The 20533-nt window shown below is 35.1% G+C and overlaps 2 protein-coding genes and 2 long non-coding RNA genes across 4 annotated transcripts in view; 3 read left to right on the top strand and 1 right to left on the bottom strand.

Annotated features, from left to right (window-relative positions):
* LOC134654600 (uncharacterized) overlaps positions 1–5631 on the bottom strand; it is a 62077-nt gene extending 56446 nt beyond the window's left edge. The window contains exons 1-3 of the mRNA XM_063510069.1: positions 5144–5631; positions 3880–4071; positions 2228–2266 (exon numbers count right to left, since the gene is read on the bottom strand). Of these exons, the coding sequence (XP_063366139.1) occupies positions 2228–2266; positions 3880–3991 (151 nt within the window). The 5' untranslated portion in view covers positions 3992–4071; positions 5144–5631. The remainder of the gene's footprint in view (positions 1–2227; positions 2267–3879; positions 4072–5143) is intronic.
* Positions 5632–6155: 524 nt separating this feature from the next.
* Positions 6156–6595, top strand: LOC134654434 (uncharacterized). Its single transcript, XR_010097331.1, has 3 exons — positions 6156–6308; positions 6395–6417; positions 6507–6595. It is a non-coding gene; the product is annotated as an uncharacterized LOC134654434 (long non-coding RNA).
* A 99-nt stretch (positions 6596–6694) lies between these two features.
* On the top strand, positions 6695–7455 carry LOC134654871 (uncharacterized). Its single transcript, XR_010097379.1, has 3 exons — positions 6695–6811; positions 7085–7208; positions 7294–7455. It is a non-coding gene; the product is annotated as an uncharacterized LOC134654871 (long non-coding RNA).
* A 544-nt stretch (positions 7456–7999) lies between these two features.
* Positions 8000–11055, top strand: LOC134654734 (uncharacterized; the record flags this gene model as incomplete). The annotated part of the gene is made up of 5 exons (XM_063510206.1): positions 8000–8053; positions 8289–8365; positions 9481–9569; positions 10216–10339; positions 10866–11055. Coding segments are annotated over 5 exons (492 nt in total), but the record flags the coding sequence as incomplete, so codon positions are not given.
* Between the last annotated feature and the right edge of the window lie 9478 nt (positions 11056–20533).

Genomic DNA, 20533 nt, shown 5'->3' with positions numbered 1-20533 from the left:
TTTTCAATTACTAAATGAAAAAGGATTGTGCATTGTTACAGAGATCAAGAGTGCATTTAACATAAAAATAAGTATGTTTTCAATTCTTGGCGTGAGCGTTTTATATGTAATAGCAGCGCGCCCCGCTCACGCCCTGCCCAGAAAACGCGCCTGTGTGACGAAGCCTTTAAGCTTAAGTATTTTGAGAATCGTCTTTAAAATGTCCGTCTTAGCAAAACTGAGATGGTAATGGAATTTTCACGTTTCATTAAAATAGAAAGGCGTTTCATTACCGGCCATGCGATAAAAATAATGACTATTTTATCTCCGATAGCATGGCAATTCGTATTTCAGCTCGCCTCGCAGCAGGAGGTGTAAAATACCATTAGAATCATTAGACGTAGCGTATGGTATGGTTCAGGGAATATTACCACTGACCAAATGATCGCAAAGATCAGCTAGAGACGAGTGCAAATATGGGATTTCACGAAGTTTTCCGAGTATAATGAGTAACCGTTTACAGCTTAACACACAGTAAAAACTCTACCTAATATATAATACATATTGCTTTCTAATTAGGCTTTTCGAATAAATATTTTAATTACACTTGCTGAAAAAATACTGTGTGTAACCCGGGATGTATTACACAGTGTAAACCCTAGTCTTAGAAGATTCTGTCGACTCACGTTAACAATTTTATTTTGCCCGTATCTGCCTCCCTATTATATGTATAGGTGTACTATTAAAGCACCAACCTTTTAAACAGTTAAAAAGAACATTTGGCATTCTCTTCATCAAACTTTAAATATGTTATTGTTTATGTATGGTATCCGATGAGCAGTTTCACAACAGTTTGTCTTATAAGGCTTCTAGCACCCTTTAACAAAATTATTCAAACGGAAATTTACAATGAAAAGAACGTCTGCCTCGAGTATCAAATAGCTTGGTTTATACCCCTTTCTGGTAGCTATCTAATGACCTTTTTTCGTTTCACTTTTTTTTACATGTCCATATTTTTGTATTAGGTATGGCTGGGTCAATATCAGAGCGTTTTTGTCTCCCGTTCTTTGGAGATTTGACGAAAAGCTTCGACATTTTGATGACATCTTTGGTAGCCTGGTAGGTAGAGGTCCCGAACTACTACCACGAAAACACATTGATGAAATTTATAGCAATTTACTTTGTCAAAGATGTTTCCAAAGAAAATAGGCCTTGTACACGGCCGTGATATTGAGCCTAATATGGAATACATCGCCGACGGAGTTCACCGGTTAAAATCAAAAACTTGTTTCGCAAATAATCCTGCTTACTAAAACAGTCGAGGTATAAACGAACCAAGGCGTGTCAAGGTGGACACTGCTTTACGTTTAATGACAAGTCACGGTAAACAATCGAATATAATGACGATCGTTAGGTAACATGACATGCTGCATTATGTGCATGCACGCTGAAGACACCTACGTAGAAATAATATCAACAAGTTTACATGTTTAGAATAGAACTTAGAATCACTTTTATACCTAAGAGCAGGCGTGTCTCACTCCGCGATTTCGTCGCTTTGCTACAGGTAGCTAAAAGTACATCCGTTCGGCCCCAATTTTGGGGAGAGCCATAAGCCGCGCGTAGCGCTGTCGCCACCTAGCGGCCATATCTGTGCTGATCGTAACAGACGCGTTTTGTTAGAGAGTGAGTCTTCTGTACTTAGTACTATTATTTATTCTGTGCTATGAGTAAGGTTTACTTAGGTCACAAGACGTTCATTAATTTGGTCAAATTATAATTTCAAGAAAATAACACAAGTACTTATATGTGCCTTCAATTAGCGCGGAGCTAACACCTTCATGCAGAATGCGAGAACCTTACGAGAACTAAGAATTAAAAATAAAATACCATATTATGTGGGAAACGATTAGTTGTTTATACATAGTTAGATGGTAGAAGATAAAAAACTTGATATACCTAACTAAAAATTAAATTCTCGGGAGATTCTCGTCGTATGTGAAATAAACTTATTTAAGCCGTGCACCCACCACCTTCCTCCTTGCTCTTTGTCGAGCGTCAACATTTTAGTCAAACATTCGTAAATATTGGCCGTGGTGTCTCTTTTGCAGCGTACGCGTAGTCTGGTGATTTCACGGTCCGTTTATTTATATCTAGATCTAGTAGAGACATCTGTGTTTGACGACCAACATTGTGGGCAGTTTGACATAGGTTTAGATCATGCTTCTATTAAAGGGGGTGTACTTACAAGAGTGCCACTGCAATGCGATATCTATGCCAGAATCATCTGAAAGAATTAGTGTCGATCTAGTTGTGCGGCTAATAGTACCAATTATAATTTACATATTTACAAGTGTTTGGCCATTATCAGAACTAATCATGTATGTTGATGTTAATAGAGTCTGACCAGCGAGTCGTGGCACGAAACAAACGCGGGAATTTCAATAAAAACCGCACCTGGCAATAAAATTACTATGAAATTAAATGATAGCTTGAAACTGACAGCTTATTTGATAGGAAAAAAAGTTGCCATATAAAAAGTTTTAAATAAATCTCAGTCTCAACTTTAATTAGCCAGACTCTAGTGTGTATTGGATCGGAGCTTAGGTTTTGTTTCCTAAATGCAATTTTAATGCAATGATTCAATAAAAATACGCACGATATTCTAAGTATGTCCCATGGGTAAGTCAAATAAATAATTAAAACAAAGGTATATGTGGCTTTCCACACAGAAGGGTCCTTATGCTTTAAGTGCAATAAGAACGTTTCCATCTGAAATTCCAACAGAAATTCTGATAGAAACGTCCTTATTGCAGATGAAGCATAAGGACCCTTCTTTAATGGAAAGCCACACATAGTATTAAATATTCAACCTGCAAGAATTTGATGAAATTAATTAATAACCCATGAAAGTGTTGACTCAATGAAAAATAATGATAATGACCAATTTTAAAATATTTTATGTAACCAATCAATGTGTATTTTTAAATTTCTAGTAGTGTATCTGTATTGTTATGTGTGCAAGAGCTAGAGTAAATACCTAGTACATAATAATAACGAAAGGTATCACTTTTTTCACTAAAAATCAGCAAAATAAAATGATTCAGCTGTGCATAATTAACTAAACACATACAAATTAGTTACACTAATCTTTAAAATGTACTAAGTCTCAGGGACTAAAGACCTTAGTGACAATGCTTCACAGGAATATGCAACTTAAAACCTTGAATTTATACAGATCTTATGTTCTGGCACATTCATATTGAAATAATTATGCCATGAACATGTCACTAAGGTTGTATTTCCCGTAAATTAATAAGAATGATTACTAATTAATTAATAATTCTTAACACTCTCATTTCCGACATCCATTTAAAGTTAAATAGGTATGTGAAAGCATTATAGGTACTAGTTATTGGTAAGAACACCTTTAGTCACAAAACACCTTGTATCAGATTAGGATATTATTACTTCACCTTTTTTGTACCATAAGGACCATTCTACAAAAAACTATACACTCTAGAATTTTGCTAGATACTTTTTATAATTATATAAAACGTCCATACATTTTTAAAATAATAATAAAAAAATACAATCTAATATAACTAGTGATTCTGTCAAAAAACTACATCATATTTATTAAAAAAAAATTTTAGGAAAAAAAGTAGAATGAATAGTATGTCTATGTTTTTATAGAGTGATCAATTGAAAGGTCCAATAGTCAGAAAGCCTCAGTATATTTGATGTGGTAATGACCATGTTATAGCTGGTCAACCAAATCTTGTCAGTAAAAAAAGGCGCGAAATTCAAATTTTATATGGGACGATATTTCAAATTTGCCGCCTTTTTCTACTGTCAAGATCTGGTTGACCAAGTATAATTATTAATTATCATACTTACAACTGTAATAATAGCCCCATGTTGGCAGGCCCACCGCTATGGCACCAACCACAAAACATATGAAGCCGAACACAACAACGGCTATAGAATACATAGCCTTGCCGCTCGCCATGGCTGCATCTCAGCCGATCTCACACCAGAACATCAGGAATTGTTGAACACGGTCTGGTGCAGATTAGGGTTTGCCGACATCTGCGAGCAAAAAGACAGTTTAAAGCATCATTCACATGGCGCCTAACTTGTATGCAATACGGTACATTGCTAACTACAGAGTATCACCAGAGGCTCAACCAACTACAGACATCTAGGATCGCATGCAAGTTCTTGATCTCCCTAATGGGGCTTAAGTTATAAACATTTGAGTTTGGAGTTTGTAGGACATTAGGCAATAAATAGCTGGTATCAGTTTCCCTGTTATTTCTATGGAGCCTACTCAGGGATCCTGTTTTATATTTGTTAGAGCAATCCATACAAACTAATTTCTTTGTACTAAAAAGCACTTTGCCGGGCGTTTGCAACTTAAATGATACCTATGGCCTATGGCAAATAACTAGAAAAACAAAATTGTGTGTAAAAAATGTATGGCGTATAGTTTATAAATCATCAAATATGAAATAATACATCCTTTTGCAAAAAAAAACATTGTGCCGCAGATCTGATTTTAGCTACATTAAACCTGATGGCATGAATGTTGCAGCAAGCATCTTACATAATTAATATTACTATATTAACTGTCTGCTACTCAATTTTCTAGTGCAGGATAAATTTACATGCTGTCTAAAATGTAATGTAACAAGCCCCAAAATTATAACTTGTAAATTTTTTCTCTTTCATTTATTTCAATTTGTATAACATTCATTTTTGTCCTTAATTTTAATTACCGTGTAGGGAAAATAAATAAAAACAAAATATTTGCAGTGCCGACTTTTGTTTTTTTGACTTCTATAGCATAATAGAACAGTGGTTTTAAATTATAATTCCAAAATAAATAAGGCACGAATAATTTAATGAAATTTAAATAGAGGCTGGACCAGACAATATACACAGGAATGCTGAAATCAAAACATCCACTATATCACTGACGCAATCTTAAACAAAACAACCCGTTTGTTGTCAAAATATCCTATTGGAAAACTTAATAAGACAACCAATTCCAATTAAAATCTCACAAGAATTCACCGAACAAAAATCCGCTAATGCTCCCTCATTAAGAACAGCATTATACGCTATAAAATACAGTTATTTGATAGTTACTTTTACTCACGTTTTCAATAAAGTCCGCAAATAATTCGTCACACCAAGTTCACTGATGTATGCAATCGAACTGAAGATGTGTTCCGCAATCTATCAACATCTCTTTTTTACACGTTTGAACTGCACATGCAACTAAACACCTGTATTTTCACGTGAGTGCACACAAATTAACTCACGATTCAAAATTCACGCTGCGACACACCTATCACTACTACTTTTAAATTTATAAACGACACTAGTTTGAATTAAAGTTACAATACTTTTATTACAACTTTGAATATAAACGCCTTAAAACTAATTTCTGATAAGGACACACGAACGGCAATAAATAGTTTCGAAAAAGCTCTGCGTTTTGTGTACGCTTGCGAAGCGACACTCCACGGATATTGTCGGTAAATAAACTGGTTTTTTGACTTGAGTTAGTGAAACGGTCTACCTACGTTGCCATGCTGCCACGACAGACTATCCCTACTTCCATTCCAATCAAGTACAGCTAACTCACCTGTTCACGTGCGATAGAAAGAGATATAAGGTTGTCACAGTTAAATGCTGTGAAGTGGCAATAGTGGTATAAGTTTATGTAGAATACCTAGATAATTATAATTATTATTTTCTATAATTATAAAATAATGCATAATTAATTTGCATTTATTCTAAAAAAACTTTGACATTTTTATGAATATTCTCTTGTTGCCGGCTAAAAAAATTACTCAAGTCAAGTAATACGTTCCGTTTTACTTTATTTCGTTTTGTCATTGTTCAAAATAACCATATTCATGTTTTTTACATCGATTTAGATTAGATTTTTGTCAGAACTTTAGCGCCAAGTCACATCTGGCATTCTGCAAATTATGTCCAACCAAAAGCTACTTTTAGGAAGTTTTAGGAACTGTCATAAGGATCATCATTCGACGCAAGAGGTATAGTCCAAACAGCAAGCAAACTGATTCTTAAATTGGTTCAATTTATGTTGATCATAGAAGTTAAACATGCATATCCGCAGTTTTAGTTCATAATGTTTCCTCTCAAGTTATTGTGTGATCTACTCATTCGGGAGTAAGTCGTGTTAATAAAAACAAAATACCCATTGCTTTTTTACTTCGTATTTATTTATGTATTTGTAAATCCGACGATGAGGAAAGGTGTATTTATATGTTTTTGGACCTATGTCATACGTAAGTTTCTCAAATTAACATTTATTCTGAAGTAAAAGTATGCATATGATATTAAACTTACTGACTTTTGTTTTTTTTCTATACAGTGACGGAAGGGGTAACGGATAAGGTAAACGTTACCATCATAGGTGCATTCGAAATGTGGTATCCTTTAATTAAATACGGACTGCTTAGGCTTTTATTTATCGTTATTTTCAGCCTTCAGTGCACTGGTGGTGCGATGAAATAGAGTGTTATTACAGTGATACAATACCCTTCGAAGAAAAATGTGATAGCAACAAATCCATGCAAGTATTTTTTACGCCACAGTTATTTAAGTTATTTTGTGGTTTACGCTGAAAAGGTGCAACATGTGATAACATACTTATGCCTGACGTTTTTTTAATTGCCTTGTTTCAGCCCTTATCGTTTTAACAGTACCACTGGAACTTGCGAATTGAACTTGATTGGATTGTTACTGTCATTTAGAGTTTTAAATAATAGATTAGGAGCCGTTGTTGCAGGTAAACAAATGTGATTGCATTTTACATGAACTTCTTTGATTGGATAAGATCATATATTAACTCACATTTATCGACACAGGTTACAGGTTAGGTAGCCGCGACCACGACCAGTGAAACCTGTGTCGAAACATCGGTAAATACAGGTAGGTAATAAAAAAAATTCGCGATAGACCCGTCTATAATTGTGAGTTAATATGTGTTCAAAACGCGAAAGTTTAAAAAAAGATCATATACCTACTTATATTTACCTATCTCATACTTAATTACTTTCAGAAAAAACACGCAAGAACAATGAGATTATTTTTCAAGGAGTGATTAATGCGGGCAAAGTTTTTGCGGGATTTGCAAGCGTGTGTTTATTTTTAGGATGCTTTTATTGTTATTGGGTGCAATATTCGTAAGTGTGAACAATTTACATTCTAACATTTTCATTTTGTCTTGTGATAATATATATAAAGTTGATTGTCTAATTTTGCTGTCAGGAATCATCAATTGAGGAGAAGCTTGAAATTAATAGAAAAAGAGATGCAAGTACAACAAAAAGACAGAAATAAGCATAAAGATGGAAGAAAAGAAAATAAAGAAAGTGGAAAAATAGCCAGATGTAAAACCATGCCCGAAGAAGTCCAAATCTCCATTGTTTAATCCAGTTGTCTTGATATGGAAACTTAAAAATATTTATATTTCGTATTGTAACAACAATAAGAAATGTTTCAAATATTAAATTATACGTTCAAACACAGTGCAAACAATCAGCGGCATGATTCGAGGCCAGTCTATTTTAGTTTCCTTGAATCCCTTGCTCTCGTTCAGCGACCTAACTAAACATTTCGCAAAATGTCTCATACTGCGTGTTTTTAAAACATCTCTTAGTTTCAATTTGCCTGTTTTGTGTCAAAGTGTATCACTTGTCATTAAATACCTATCAAAACATTAGTGTGTGAACGTGTAGTGTTTATTATGCTATAAATAAATTAGCGTTATATCATTAAAGACTAAGAAGCATTATTGTTGTAGTATTTGTACGCCGGGATTTTAACATATAATGTGTCGTCGTAGTCAAATTTTTTTTTGTGCATTTCTTATTAGTGGTTGGTGTACTTTAACGTGTAAGTGGCATAAACTCCGCTACTATTAGTTATAAATATTATTTAACACTTTTTATATACATACCTAATAAATATATAAAAACACACTTGTTTTTTTGCAGCTGCCGAGTTGTCACCGGCTGAAAGTAATAATGTAAGTAGTAATAAAGAATTGTAAATTTCAATACAGTAAAATAAAGAATAGGTATATTAAATTTATTGAGATCAACATTTCTTTTATTTTGTGTGGTAGTAAATTAGCAAACTGGGTGCCATGTAGTAAAGCCGTTACAAAGCACTCTATTTTATCAATAAATTTACATAAATGTGATATCAATAGTGTTTTGAACATGTATGTATTAATTAGGTATTGTTATTTTTGTTTTTAGACGACTTGTAATGATGTCGGTGACTGCCCATCAATAGGCACAGATTGTAAGGAAAAATGCGGTTGTGATAAAAATATGTACGTATTATGATAACTTTCATACTGTAATGTTGCTAGAGACAAACCAAAGAAAGTCTGCAGCGCAATAATTTGACATCGAATTAAAAAACTACATATGGCAATGTTTTTTAAGCAGTCAGTAAACGTCATGCACTATGGTATGTGTTTGTCAAAATCGTTTAAATATTCATTGTGTTTTGTGATGAACGGAATAAACATGGTGAAACCTTACAAAACCGGCGTGCGGGAGTTACTTTTCCGCATGACGAATAATTTTACACTTGTAAAAAGTCAGCACGAGGCGATTCAAGCTGAAAAACGACAATGTTTACAAAATTTGGAGTTGATGACGGGTAAGTGGAATGAAACAACTTAATACTTCACCATATGTACCTACTTAGATAATATAATATTGGTTTAGACAAAGGTTTCACAGCAAATTGAACACACCTAATAGGTATAGGCATACTTATGAACTTCCTCTAACATTTCGAGAAACTCATTGGTACTAGCCGGGTTTTGAGCTCGAACCCACAACCTCCATGCTTATGCTCACGGCATGGGTACCTACTAGTTAAAGGCGTTAAAGCTAAAATTAATTTTTAATATATGTTTATTGTTTTAATGGTTTATTTAGTTTTTCCGAAAACTTTAGTTCGCAAATTGCGGGCAATTTCTCTGTCAATCTAATTACGCCTTAATGGGAGTAAAAGAGAAAGATGCTCGCATATTGAGAACTTCGGTGTTCGCGGTAGGCCATCTGTACCTATTTACCGCCGTCGCGGATATTACAAAAGCTTATTAATTTTGATGAAGCCAAATGTCACATTCTCCCAATATTATTTATCAATATTAGTATATGTCTACATATTAATAGTGACATCTATTGTTGGAATGAAATTTATTTTACCATAAAAATTAAGCTGTGCATACAGCTTAATTTTTTCATAGACGGTAAATATGGTAGAAATTTCACAAGTATCAAGACTATTTCATCCATTTTCTGTGGTGTTGACGCATACTGATTTTTAAAAACTACTTTTAATCTAGCGCTGCAGACTTTCTTTGGTTTGTCTCTAAGCGTGTTATATGAATAACTCTAAAACTGACTTTTTACAATTTATTTCTTACAGCCCAACTAGTTTTAATAAAACGACTCAAGAATGTACAATAAACGTACAATTGTTAATCCTGTCATTAAAGGAGAAATATAATACGGAAGGTGAGAATTAATCTTCATGGAAAAATACGCCAGTAATACCTAATATTAAGTAACAGTGTGAAATTTATAGTAAAAAAATTAAATTTTTACAGATAATGATATGTCTACTGAGGAAGATGGTATGGCAAGTACGTTACATATGCTCTCAGTTGCACGTTGTTGTACCTGTTTATCCATGTATATATATTTTTTTTACTTTAATATTCAAACAAATCTTTCCTGGTCTCAAAATTTCATTTTTCATATATTTTATTTTATTTTATTATATGAATTGAGTTGATGAGCTATGTACATACTTGACTTGTAATATTCTCCCTCTGGAAATGTATAAATGACTGGCATTAGTAATTAAATACATACCTATGTGTAAAATATTCTCAAAGCATTCCTTTGAGGAACTTATTAATATGCATTTTGCTGGTTAGACTAGATTTGACTAGATATATATTATGAATCACTTTAAAAATCTTGTGATTACTCGTGTGAATCTGTTTCGTATTTATACTTATAGTGCACGCGAGATTTAGTCAAATGAATATCAAATCAAGTCGATTTAAAAAATGTTCTGCGGGTCCTCCTAGTGCTAATTCATTTGGATATAAAATAAATAAATAAATATTTCGATATTGTCTTAATTTTTTTCCAGCTAAAATTCGGGCGGAGGCTGACAGAATATTTAAGGGCGTTATAGTTGCCGCCTTTTTCTTCATCGCGTGTGCCAGCGTCTGCACTTTGACTGCGTGCATTTACTGTTGCAGGATTAATTACACGTAAGATTATTATTTTTTACTTATGCTGGAACGTTTAGTACCTATGTAATTACAAAGTGTGTTTGGTGGCGAGCTATTTGGAAGGTAATCCAATCCTACTAATATTATAGGAGGGAATATTTTATGTTTGGATATTTAAAAGGAAGTCATATTTTTTTACATTATTTAAAAATTTACACCCAGTTTATTAAGTACAACTAACTCACGCGGCTTTGTAGGTACTTTTTGTGATATGAACCTGCACCTCCACCATGTCGAAGCATAAACATAAACCTCTTTCGTCCTTGTAAAATGTTTTACCATTAAATCATGTTTATAAAAAATTTGCACGTAAATAAAAGATAAAATAAATTAAAATTTCAGAAAACGACATAATTTTAACTTAAGACAAACATGTCGAGCTCAGCCTTTGACACTTGAAGGTTTTTCTACCAAACGTATCAAACACACGTTGTGCGAGTAGGTACGTGTAATCTGTTCGAGTTTTATAGTAATGATGGTAAATTTATTTTACTTCTTTTTATAGAGATAATCAGCTGAAGAGAAGTGTCAAAGTGCTGGCAAAGAAGATGGGGAAAAAGTCTCAAATGAAAAAACCCGCCAAGGTCCCCACAGAACAAGTGGCTGAGAGTTGCAATGTTGTTGTAGAAGATGCCGGTATATTCTGTGTTTAAAATGAACATTGTTTTGCATTTTCTATTATGATTGGAACTACTTTATGAATTTTATGATTGTTAAAATAAAAAATAAAATCAACAGTTTAGTGTAATAAAAATGTTTTAAACAAACGGAACGTTTTTATTTCATGGCAACCCGAAATCTGACAGATAAACTTCAATTCTATCCCCATTCTCCCCGTTGTTTTGAGTTTGACATTTACGACAAATATTTCTACGTCCATTCATGACTTCTGTATTTAATAACTATAAACAAGAGAGAAATTTGTATATTTCTAATCCCGAATTTAATAAACACGGTTACAAACAGTTGCCAAAATCCACAATCACTCGTATTCTTATGGTTAGAGTAAGTATAATCTCTTAATTACCTTGTATTAATTTATTGTTTACTGTAAACAAATCCAATCTAACGCTTTCATTTGTTTTTGTTATTTTCAGTTGGGGCTCCAGCGAACAATAGGTCATTTAATATGATAGAAGTTAGCTTAACGGAGTATATTATCATGACTTTTGGTGTTTTTCTAATCTTGGCACTGCTGTGCTGCCTTTGCTGCGTATGTATGAAGATAAGGTAAGTTTATTTAATAAAAAAAAAAAGCGAAAGATGAACAAATTGTCATAATTTAATGGTGGTTAAAAGTGTTCGTTATTTCTATAATTCTATCTTTCTCTGAAAAAGGAAATATCTGTAGAAAATACCTGCCTTGGAAACATTTTAGGTAACAACCCATCTCTACTCCATACACAACAATCTCCTTATTTCCCAGGCAGCTCATTTTGTGTAGATCCAAGTAATAATGCTTGGACACTACTGACTAGGCTAAAGTAGTTATTCTATAGTAATTAGCATATGTATGTATTATTTTATATCTTTATCTTAAGAGGCTCCAATTAGATATGATATTGAAACTTTTTATAGTAATAGAGGATTATCAATGAGGACATGCATTTAAAGCAATATTTTAATTATTAATATCCAACCCCTACTCTTTCATAAAAAGGGAAAGATAAAAAAGATATAAAGATAGTTTATTCAAGTAGGCATAATTACAATGCGCTTATGAACATCAAATAAAGCTAACCGGCTCCAACCCTACACCTCTGCCCCGAGAAGATTTGCCCCCTCAATTGGAGGAGGGTATCCCAATATGGGACCGGCAACAAACTCGGGGGGACACATCTTTTCATAATTATTTTCAAATCTTGTTACCTATCTCATAAATAATTGTTTTTGTCGGTTGTCCTATGGCACCCCAGAGGTGCAAAGGGCCTTCCTATTTTCAGTGATCCTTCTGGCCTCGCTCTAACATACCTTTAACATAATGTTTCAGTGACCTCCGGATGAAGAGCTACATATTAGAAATGGCAAGCCAGAAAGGCATCGAGGTAGACCTAGACAAAATAGAACCGAAATATGCCTTACAGTCTTCACTTTCAAATGAGAACTGCACGATAATTGTACCAGATGTTGTTATAGTCCTTTAGCTTATGAGTTGAGAATGGGCAGGGCATTTGTCCCTTTGGTATGTTAAGCAGGATGCTCCAAGCAGTTAAGTGAGGCAAGCGTGGTCACTTCGATGTACAGAATATAGAGGTATTTGGTCAAAATTTACAACCATGACGGATACAAGAATAAAATTTGAGGAAAATAGAGTGGAAATGCTGCTGGGACAGTAACTTGCAGCTCTGACTCTGAGGGATTTGGCTGAATGAATGTAACAATGATCGACAGCCGGTTCCGGGGCCGTCCTTATACCACATACATTGCAGGTACAAGAGTATGTGATATGACAGAGGGAATGAAGGTATAATGTAGATTAATTTTTTGCCAAAAACTGGATATGCTAATAGCATTGTCTTATGGCAGTGCTTATCTGTTCTGTGCCAAAGGATTTGAGTAAGTACATGATACGTACATACATTCAAGAGTAGTTAAAAGATTTCGGTAAAAGGGTTCCCTAGACTACTTTAGATTAGCAAAGGATTTATGCTGTTAAGTAGAAAGACTGGAATTCTAGTGCTTGTGAGCTGAGATAGACAGGCTGATAAACTCCCATTTTAGATCTTCATAAATGTTTTGAATTGATCCGTACAGTGTCATTTAAAAAGATCTAAGATTTGTAAGTTTCAAATAATTGTTATGTGTCTTTTTTATCTGTCTATATTAATTTTATATTAATGTATGATCTCATTCATGCATATTTGCATAATTTAGGGTTTGTTTCGTAGATTACTCATGTTCAAATTATTTTTAATAGATTGAATAATGTAGTGTAATAGAATAGCGTAGCATTTAATAGGCTTAAATATCTAAAAAGTAGGTGTTTACAAAATATAGTATTTTTGTAAATATGATTTAACTTTGTCTTGTGAAAAAGCTATTTTAGTAGTGATAAGAAATATCTAGTCTATCTAATTAAAAAATAGCGAATTTAGCTGTCTTGCCTTCACCATTTGTATGGCGCTCCGCCGCTGCTAGAGATAATTAGCTCTTGTTCTTATATCCTAGAATTCCTAGATACTAAAATGACAGTTATTTAACGAAACTAAACGTTAGTGCCAATAAAAAAAACAAAAGCAATGCTTTTATGCCAGCCTTATGAGCTGGTACGTGACAAATGTGTTATTATATTCTCTATGCTCTTTTTACAAACAATAATATACATGAATAGGCAAAGTATTATGGAGTTTATCCATTCTTGAAGTTCCATATAACAATTATATTATACAAATTTACTAAAAATGCGACTTTGTATGGTGATTGATCGTCTTAATACCTATTTGTCTTTTTATTCACGATCAACAATGCAGGTAGTATTTACTGTTTTATTCCACCGCCGCTAGGGGCGCTAGCGTAGGTTTTGGTGTTAAAAGATAAAAATTAAGAGTAATGCAACGCAAGGACCCGAATTGTAGGAGGCGCCATTGGCAGCTGGATAGTCAAATGTTAGGGCTTGACAACTTAGTTACCACACGAAGTGCCAGTACATCGCTATACAATACTTCAGCTTCAAAGCCTTCAAATATGCACAAAAATTATTGCAGATGGCGCAGCAATCGTTAAAAAAACGCAACAACAAAAAGAAAAACAGGTTAACACTTTATGTCGGTTCATGACATGTGGAATAATTTATTACAATTAATAATAATGATGTGAGTTTTTAAACTCATGTTTTTTTTTGGATGCTTATCTCACCAGTGGCGCCACCTAGTGGACATATCCTTGCAGCCCTCAAATTTTAGTGTTCTAGTCATTTATACCTACCTTTACCTATTGTGAGATGTTGGCCTTACCAATAGTAATTATTGTTCTCTAACAAAATATTAGTGAATTGATTGACTTTCGAATTAATTTCGCCGTAAAAACTTCAATACGAGAGTTAGTAGGAAATGCTTCGTGTATGTGTACCTACTTATTTAATAGTCGATATACATATACCTGATTGTAAAGTACCTTTAAAATTATGGGAATCATTATACTTGTAAGGATGTAGAAAATGCTACATTTATGTATATACAAAGTACTTCCGCGTTATTTTCAACATCCGCATCCGCATCCGCATCCGCATAAAATCGATGCGGATTTAATGCGGATGCGGATGTGGAACAGTTCGGTACAGGAACGTCTTAGCATCGGCGGAAGTGCTAGACTGCTAGGTAATTTAGTAATTAGCCAAAAAAACCTATTAGAAATTAGCAGTCAAGCATGAGTGGGACTTATTGTACGGAACCCTTGGAACGCGAGTCCGACTCGCACTTGGTCGGTTTTTTGAAATAAAAATTACTAAAATGTAATATTTGACGTTTTTTATGTACCTATCTTGACATCCGCATCCGCATCCGCATCCGCGGATGTGAGCCTTTAAAAATCCGCATCCGCATCCGCATCCGCGGATGTCAAAAAATCGGCATCCGCAACATCCCTGGTCTCTAGTAGTTTATTAATAATGAACCTAGTCAAGTAGTCACTATGTATTTTGCTAAAACGTAGCAATGGCAAGCAAGATTATCCTAAATTATTATCGCTAAATTAAGCTTATTAGACTACACATATTCTAGGTTTGTGGGCACTGGATGCCGATATTTGATATAATATATAATTATACGGGTAGGCACAGTCATCATCAAATAGATAGTGATTACCAAGGTATTCAAAATATACATCGTAACAAATCCTAATTTCTTTAGGCCACCCCACTTATAGCGTCTTTTGAACGTTGGCGTCAGCGCTATGGAAAATGGCGTCGCTGCGCAGTTGTGCCAACGTTGCGTCGAGCAGCAGCCATAGAGTTGACTAGACGCCGACGCTCGGGAGACGCTAGTGTGGGGTGTCCCCAACATGGGTGTGTACGATATGTTTGGGCACTTTGGCTGTCACTACCTATTTATTACTGACTGATGGCATAGACGAAAGAATAACGAGACGCACAAATTGTAAATGTATAATAGTGTCCGTGCACGATGCTATAGATGGCGCCGCACGGAGTTAAACGCTTAAATATATAATATAACCATATAGTGACGCTTAACCATGTAACTACATATATACCTAAAACTATAGGTACCATTTTCTATAGGATCCAATTGCAAAGCGTCATATAGAATTGGAAGGCTGACCATGTTTTTTGTTTTTATTACTTTAGCTATGTACTTACCTATAACTAGTATGTGTCGGGGCATTCCAGAAAAGTGTCTGGTACCTACCGTAAAAGTAAAATACTTTGCCCTGTTTTATACTTACGGTACGTGACGCTATTTATTAACACTTCTGATTTCTGATAAAGCTAAGCCGGTATTTGGCATGATAAAGCTTTAAATTCAACGGTATATTCATACAGATTTCTACAGGTTTTTAAGGTAGCTGCCTTATATACGCGTCCTGTTCTTGACTAAGTCCTTTTTGTGGAATGCCCCTTGTACATGTGGTGATGATGATGATTGTACATATTTTATTACTAACAAATTTTGTAAATTCAGCTGTAAGCGCTGCGCGCCGTATGGACGGTCTAACGATCGGCCCTCGGCTGCAGCGCTGCAAGCCATGTATTGCGCTCGCCGCCCGCAGGCGCATTGAGTCCCTAGAGACGCATGGTTGTTATTCTTGCTGTCAATATAAAATATTTTATCCGCTAGTTTTGCTTTCGCTCTTTCTCCTTCCTAATTTTATTAATAGAAGTATTTTAAAGGCGCGTTTACCTTCCACTTCTACATACACAAACATGTTTTATTTAATCGCTTAGATTGTATAGCAAGTTGCAACTGAAGAAAGGCCTTATGCAGCAATACTTAAAAATAACGTAGCTTATACAAGTAACCCAAAACACACATTGTAGATTAAACATGGAATTGAAAAACTACAAAATCGATTATCATCGAGATGTATAGAGAAGTATTTACATACATATATAGTTAACTAATATCTCACTAATTACATACATTTTTAACTAGGATTGCGTTTAATGACCACTTTTCCGAAGCTCGAAGGTTGAGTGAGGCGATGGATGACGAAATTTATAGAAATGTATCTTCATGGAATCGTGGACTATTGATACTTAAAAAAAAATGACGTTTTAAATTTATTCACTGATGTTTTGATACACATATTCAATTAACATTGTCTTCAGATTATCTATCTATCTAGGTATTGTAAAATTGTCTATGTGGTCAGAGTATATTTTCAGATAAATTCCTCTACAAATTCTTACCAAAGAAATTAAAAAAATCTCTTTGCATTACTCACTCGCAATTTTTTTTTTATGCATCTGTATTTTGTTTACATATACAATGTACTTGTGATATAAACGGTAGTTTAAGTAATTTTTTAGAGATAAATACCTAATCCTTAGAATTATTACTATATACTCGTAAGTAGGTACTCGAAAAACCTGTATCCCTCTAATGTACCTACAAAATTAATATAATTCCGACTGACAATGTATATAATCATTACACATGATGTTTTCGAAAACAATCGGTAGGTACTCTTGATTGCAAACCTCGAAGAAAGAAAACAATATAGAGAATACAGCAATTTAAGAAGAGTTAAACAATAGGCGGCCTTATCGCAAAAAAACAATCTCTTCCTACCTGTCATTTTTACTACATTATGTGTCATAAAGTGATGATATATTTATGTCGGCCGCCGATCGTAAGATCAGGCATATCGTGAAATTCCTAGGGATATCGTGAAACGTGAAAATCTTTGACCCGTTCCCTGAGTCGACGGAGCCCCGCGCGCGGGGCTCCTATTTCTGAGCAGTTTGCCCTTCGGGCATCTAAAGCAACCTAACGAACCTATCCTACCTATTGGTTTAATGTCACTATCGTCAAAACATTACACAGGAACTTTATGATCTGCCTGATCTTACGATCGGCCGCCGACATTTACATGTACTTGGTTCGGTGTTTGTACTATTTTCCTATGTCAAAGGATTTGGCTGTCAGATATTTATATGAGAGAAACGAATAGATATTAGCAATTTTGGAAACATTCCGACGGCACATTAGTACCCGTGGGCCGTAGTTAGACTCCTAACCTGTTAGTTGAGTTGCGTTACTTCCAAGTATGGACTCGCGCGCGAGAACGCAACTCATGCTAACCGGTCTGAGGGGCTACCGCAATTACCGAAATTCGCAAATTCAAAAAGAAAGATCCCCTTCTCTTTTACACCAACGAAGACGTAATTAGAGAGATAGAGAACTTCGAACAATTTGCGAACTTCGATTTTCGCGGTTATAGCCCTGGACTGTTTTGGTTCGATGGATTAGAAAATTTCCCTAGAACTGTTCTGAACAAATTAATACTTAGAACTTCTCTAATACCAATGGAATATATTTATGCGCTGCTCTGGTAGATACTAGATATGTCGCATAGATCCATATTATAAGTACATTTTAGTTTTCGTATACCTGTGTTGCATGTACAAACTTAGGTCTTACATTTACTCCAGGACTAGTAATATAACATTAAGCAATGAATGATTCTAAGTACCTATGTAATGATCGATTAATTTGGTGGTGACACTGCCAAACTTGCGACTGAAGGATATCACGCCTGTGTAATTTTAATAAAGTATCTACAATATTTACTCTTGTTTTATTTTTCAAATGGTTCAAGAGTTAGTGTCCGTGTAATGTAAGCAAACACTGCACCGACTTTGACAGAACCAAGTGTGGAAGTATAATTGTACAAAATACAAAATCGTTTATTTGTCCAACATACGAGGGTAGTCCCAGAAGTGACCGACCTGACAAAGAAAACAAAAGAAAATCTAAACTTTTTTTTATTATTTTTCTACATAATCTCCTTTTAGTTCCATGCACTTAGCCCAGCGATGTTCGAGAGCTTCAACACCTTGTTTGTAGTGAGATTTGTCGAGGTCTTCAAAATACCCATCAACCGCAGCCTCCACTTCATCATTGCTGGCAAATCTTTTACCACCAAGCCATTTTTTTAAATTAGGAAACAAAAAATAATCGGAAGGGGCCAAATCAGGCGAATAGGGTGCATGAGGAAGTAATTCGAACTTTAACTCGCGGATTTTGGTCATGGCCTTGGCACACGTGTGTACTGGTGCATTGTCTTGGTGAAACAAAATTTTTTTTTTCGCCAGATGTGGTCGTTTTTGACAGATTTTTTCACTCAATTGATGCAAAAGGTTGGCATAATACTCGCCATTGATAGTCTTTCCTTTCTGAAGATAATCTATGAAGATTATCCCACGGCAATCCCAAAAAACGGAGGCCATGACCTTTCCTGCTGATGGAACTGTTTTAGCCTTCTTTGGGGCCGGTTCTCCTCTTCGAGTCCATTGCTTCGACTGTTCTTTCGTCTCTGGTGTGAAATAATGCACCCACGTTTCATCCATAGTAATATAACGCCGCAAAAACTCCGCTTTATAGTTGTGAAATTTTGCCAAACACTCGGTCGAAATATCTTCGCGATGTATTTTTTGTTCGTCTGTGAGCAATCGCGGCACCCACCTTGCGCACATCTTTTTCATATCCAAATTTTCAGTTAATATGCGATGTACAGCACTTTTTGAAATACCTGCCATGTCTGCTAGCTCGCGTACTTTCAATCGACGGTCATCTAATACCATTTTCTGGATTTTTTTTACAGTTTCTGGCGTAGTCACTTCATTTGGTCGACCACATCGATGTTCATCTTCACAACTAGAGCGACCTCGTTTAAACTCTGCCACCCAATATTTTACTGTTGTAAACGATGGAGCAGACTCCCCCAAAGTAGAATCTAGCTCCGTTTTAATACTAGTTGGACTAAAACCTTTCAAATGAAAGTATTGTATCACATAACGATGGCCAATTTTCTCCATGTCGGAAAATTTGTTCACAGCGTTCACTATTGATGGCTACTAAACAAAAGACAAACGACGCTATGTGTTCGAATTTCAAATTTAAACTTTATAAAGAGGTATTCTGTTTTAAAAAAGTATTTACTCAAAGTAAAAACCTCTTTAAGTGTGTCAGGTCGGTCACTTCTGGGACCACCCTCGTAGGTATGAATAGTACATAAGTACAGATCTTATAATATTACTGTTGTATCACTATGTTGTGCCGTGAGGCGTACAATTTTAACGTCATATTTTCATGTAAATTTTATACATTCCTGTATTTCGACAGTAGATTATTGCAAATGACATACAGAGTTACCTTGTTGCGACTGTAGGTAAATATTTGTAAGAATTCATTTGTGATGCAAGTGTGGAGAATAAAATACCTAAAGTGAGGAAAGTATGCATGACAGACATTTATGGAAATACTGATAGGTATTAGATCTACCACAAAACTGGGTAGTTGTTAAATTATTAGAACAGACCTCAAATCACAGACAAGACATCCTCTAGACTGAGCATAGTAACGCTACCCCCTCTGCCACTATATAGGTACGGTAGTTTTACTCCATCTTCGAGTCAGTGTCAGAATCCCGTGCCGTGATTGGTCCGTGTCTTTGAACGGACCAATCACGGCACGGGATTCGGTCACCTCGCCCCCGCACCCCCGTATTTTTGGCAGCATCGGTTTCATGAAATAATTGCTCTAAACTCCGTCTAGAGGATTCCTAGTCTATGCCTCTAATTGACGTCCATGTGCTGAATAAACCTAACTGTCCCCTGATGCAATAACGTCAGTCAAACAGATTTATCTTAATATCAAAAAGCAATTAATCGAATTTGGACCGTATGACAAGTCACAGAAGAGTGTGATTCGTTTGAATCGGCGTCTATTAGTTCGCCGGATTTTACTGAGGGAATGCGACATAAAATGGAACAATGGCGTATCAAACAATAAGCCCTTGGGCTTATCAAATATCCGCTATTTTGAGGGCTTTGCGTAGTGTTTGTAAAGAAAGAAAAGTCTTGGGAGACTTCACCTCAAAGACTTGATCAGTTCTTAGAATCGGGAGCCATATAAATGCAGCTCGAGTTCTTTAAAACTGTTTTAAAAACGTAGAAAGTTTTGTAACAAAGCTTTCAAGCCGCCTCGTCTACAC

This window comes from Cydia amplana, chromosome 15 (assembly GCF_948474715.1).
Source record: "Cydia amplana chromosome 15, ilCydAmpl1.1, whole genome shotgun sequence".
In the NCBI taxonomy this organism is placed as follows: domain Eukaryota; kingdom Metazoa; phylum Arthropoda; class Insecta; order Lepidoptera; family Tortricidae; genus Cydia; species Cydia amplana.
Note: the sequence above shows the minus strand (reverse complement) of the source record. Positions and strands in the feature narration are given on the sequence as shown.